Source organism: Apium graveolens, chromosome 3, assembly GCF_009905375.1.
Source record: "Apium graveolens cultivar Ventura chromosome 3, ASM990537v1, whole genome shotgun sequence".
In the NCBI taxonomy this organism is placed as follows: domain Eukaryota; kingdom Viridiplantae; phylum Streptophyta; class Magnoliopsida; order Apiales; family Apiaceae; genus Apium; species Apium graveolens.
Genome location: NC_133649.1, coordinates 271764224 through 271768044, shown reverse-complemented (window position 1 = coordinate 271768044; position 3821 = coordinate 271764224). Strand labels below are relative to the sequence as shown.

General features: G+C 31.9%; 1 protein-coding gene across 1 annotated transcript; it reads right to left on the bottom strand.

The window, feature by feature from the left end:
• Positions 1 to 865: 865 nt before the first annotated feature.
• On the bottom strand, positions 866 to 1818 carry LOC141711063 (uncharacterized). Its single transcript, XM_074513509.1, has 2 exons — positions 1624 to 1818; positions 866 to 1492 (listed from the first exon to the last, which is right to left on the bottom strand). Exons 1-2 carry the CDS (start codon positions 1751 to 1753, stop codon positions 957 to 959), a joined length of 666 nt encoding a protein of 221 aa, XP_074369610.1. The 5' UTR covers positions 1754 to 1818; the 3' UTR covers positions 866 to 956.
• Between the last annotated feature and the right edge of the window lie 2003 nt (positions 1819 to 3821).

Sequence of the window (3821 nt, the reverse complement as noted above, 5' to 3'; positions counted from 1 at the left end):
GCACATGGAAGTCCCATAGAATTTGAAAATGTGACTTACAAGTGATTGTTAAAACTCCTGGTATTGTTGCTAACTCATACTGGAATATGAAAAATAAGTTCCCGAAATAAAGGAATACGAAACTTATCTGGTATACGCACCTTTTCACTTGCAACTCTGGATTTGATTTCTTGGTACTGATTCTCGATTGCCAGAGAAATTTTGTCTTTTACATCACGTAAATCACCTGTAGAAACATTTAAATATTGCTTCAAAACGGCGTGAGCACCTTCTTCCCTTGACGTAACATGATTACCCAAGTGTATAAAATTATTTTTTCATGCAAAAACAAAATTCTCCTTGTACGGAATCCATGTAGTATTGATATAATTCAATAAAGAACCCATGTCTACATACTGAGCTTCAAAAAGACTCATATTTCGGCCAAAAAATAACTTATCAGGAGATTGAATCAAGTTAGTCCAAGTTAACAAAAATGTGTCCCATCCTTCTTTATCATCAAAAAATCTTTTATATTTTGCAAGAATATTTTTCTCAATATGCCATATACAAAGAAGATGTTATGTTGGGAACACGATCTTTATAGCATTTAGCAAAGCAATCTCTCTATCGAAAACAATTAATTGAGGTTGGATCTCATCTAAAATCTTCTTAAACCTTTTCAATGCCCATATATAATCATTTTCTTCCTCTTTTCGTAGAAGAGCAAAACAAGAATAAAATGAACCATTAAAACTACTCACTCCAACAACATCAAGTAGTGGCATTTTAAACTTGTTCGTTTTATATGTGCAATCCATGACAAAGACATTTGAATAGGTCTTTGTTAGTTTTATGGATAGAGGATGCGCAAAAAAAAGGTGAGTCATATGTCCACTCTCACCACGCTCAATATCATAAATAAAATTACTTTGACCAAATTCTTCAAATAAAGCTTGAATATTTGAGCGCTCATTCTAGCTTTCTCTTTTAATTTTTGCACGAACATTATACAAAGTCCTTGAGATTGCTTGAAGATTCGGATTACTTTGCCGGAGCGATGTGAGTATCTGACGCGGTGGAATATCTGTCATTGTCTTCTCTTGAATTCGCTGAACCTTTTCACTAGTAAAACGACGACAATAAGGATGACCAGACATGTCCTCTGAAGCTTCATGGTTATGAGATAAATTTTTTAAGTCCAACTTCCATACTCCATCCCTTTTTCTTTTTCCCCAAACTTCAAAGGGACAATTAATTAACCTAGAGCATGTCACTTTTCTTCTCTTTTCCCCATGTGGTTTATTTGAGTGATACATACCTCCCCTGTCGCAACCAATTATAACGTAACATTTTTTCTTCGATTTTTTAATTTTCGTCACAAATCCTTGCTTCAATACAATCTCAAGAACATTATTCAGAAGTTCCTCACGAGTTGAAAAATCTCTGGTTGAAATGACCCGTAGCGTATCACACCCATTTGTGCCTGGATCATTTTCGAGTGTAGAACCATCTATATACACATGATAGTGATTAAAGTCTAATTAAGTACATGCTCAATGTAAAAATTAAGAATAAATCACAAGTTTTTGATAACAAAAATCTCAAGCACAATTTGGAGTTAGATTCTAGTAATAGAATTACCTTTTTCTACGACCTGATTGTTATGCCCCAACTCATATGATTCATAGAGTTCCTCCACATCTTTTGTCTGGAGAAGTTCAATGATGTCGTGTAGATCTGCTAAAACATCGTCTCCTGCTTCTTCATCCATACTTTAGATCGAGAGGAAAAAAAGGTGGAAGACGGAGGGTTTATAAAACGGAATCAATTCACAGAGTCTTGTTCTTGAGAAAGAGTTTTGATCACTGAACTTCTTGATACATATAAAATAAATAAAGATTAAGGGTAGTTATGGTATTTAGTATCTCAAAATAAGATTTGGAGCTTAAATAGTAAATATCGGAGTTTATTTATCAATTCCCTTGTTATACTGCAAATTCAGTATGTAATTAGTGAAGATAGATATTGTCTCTTATTCTATAAATTAATGGGCCTGAGCAATGACCCTCTTTGATGTCTCCAGGCAACAGTCAAACAGAGAAAATCACTAGTAGTTTGTGTATTGAACTGTTTTCATTTAGAATAAAGAATGCCCTCTGGTTATATGTTTTAAACTTCCCGGATTGTGCACATTTATTTGTCTTCATTTGTATATTGTTATTCATTTTATATTTTTCGGTTTTGTAACCGAAATCGAGCCGATTAAAACCGAACCGAGATTTTTTAAATCAAAACCGAAACCAAATCCGAACTGACGGTTACGATTTACAATTTTAGAAACCAAATATATATGATTGTGGTTCCGATTTTATCCGAAAATTGAGTCGAACGAACTCAGGCTCTCCCCTAATGTTCATATCATAGTATCATAAACTTGGGTTTGTATAACATGAAGGTCATGGGCTTAAATAAATATAGCCCATGTGACTTGTATTTCTGTCTTTACGATATTACTACCTCCATTCAATGGGATTATATATATTCAATATTTACACGTATTGCGAGACTTCTATAAAGTATAGTTTTATAATGTTTTTTTAAAAAAATTGAATAAAAGTTTAAACGTAAAACTTTTATTCAGAAAAAAAAATTAAAAAATATTGTGAAATTATATTTTAAATGAACATTGAAAAACGTGTCAAAAAGTAATATATATAATTCAATGAAGTACCTTTCATGCATGTGAATCGTAAATCGTGATGCACGTGCCTTCTTCAATACTCTCTCAATTTCTTTTTAATAGTCGCTTGACTTTTTTGCACTCCTTTTTAAGTACTTTGACCGCATAGTTAAAATAATAATTTCAAATTTTTCTTTTTATAAATAAAAATTTATAATTTAATTTTTTCAGTTAAAATAATATACATACATACCGTACATTTTCTCCAACATGTGGATACCCCACCTCTCCGCTATTTCACCACCTTCCTACTATCACAAATCTCAAACCACCATATCAGTCGAATTGGATCATTACTCGAAGTTTGACCCGATTTCTAAAAAATGTTTTCCCGATCATTTTTGAAGAATCAAATCAGTGAGCTGCCGATCGCCGCTTAATCGGTAAATTCATCATTTTTGTGATTTTTATAACACTGTTTATAAATATTTTTTATATATAATTTTTTATAAAAAAAAATAGATTTAAATTAAAATTTCACAAGATTTGACTTCACTGCAATTGAGTATTTATAATTTATTGACTTAAAACTCAACTAGTATAAACTTAATATTTAATATATATTATATTTATCCTTTTTTAATTAATTTTAAATTATACGGAATACGAAAACGTTCACGAAATAAAAATACATAAATATGAAATAAAATGAATTGTTAACAATTAAAGTTTAAATTAAATATTGATGACACGAGACAAAAAATACACGATACAAAATTATACAAAACGAATAAATTGACGGTTCTAGTAGCAAGTCATAACCAATGGTCATGAGTTGGATAAACAAATCAAACCTACCTAGACATACATTTCAATTTTCAACCCTGAACTTGATCCGAGTTTAAACTATCCCGCAGCCTGCATGCAATAAACATGATAATTAACCAACCTCCAAAGGACGTTGATGTCTGCTAATGGAACGGGGTCCCATTGGCCACGGTATAGCCTCATTATATACAACGCATCTAGGCCACAGTACCTCTAATTTGTTTAGATCCTGGATATGACCCCTAACCGGTAGTATTAGTTGTACTCCCTCATACCGTAATACGTTTCTCATTTTGACTTTTATCATTGTTCGTTTAAATTATTAATTTAC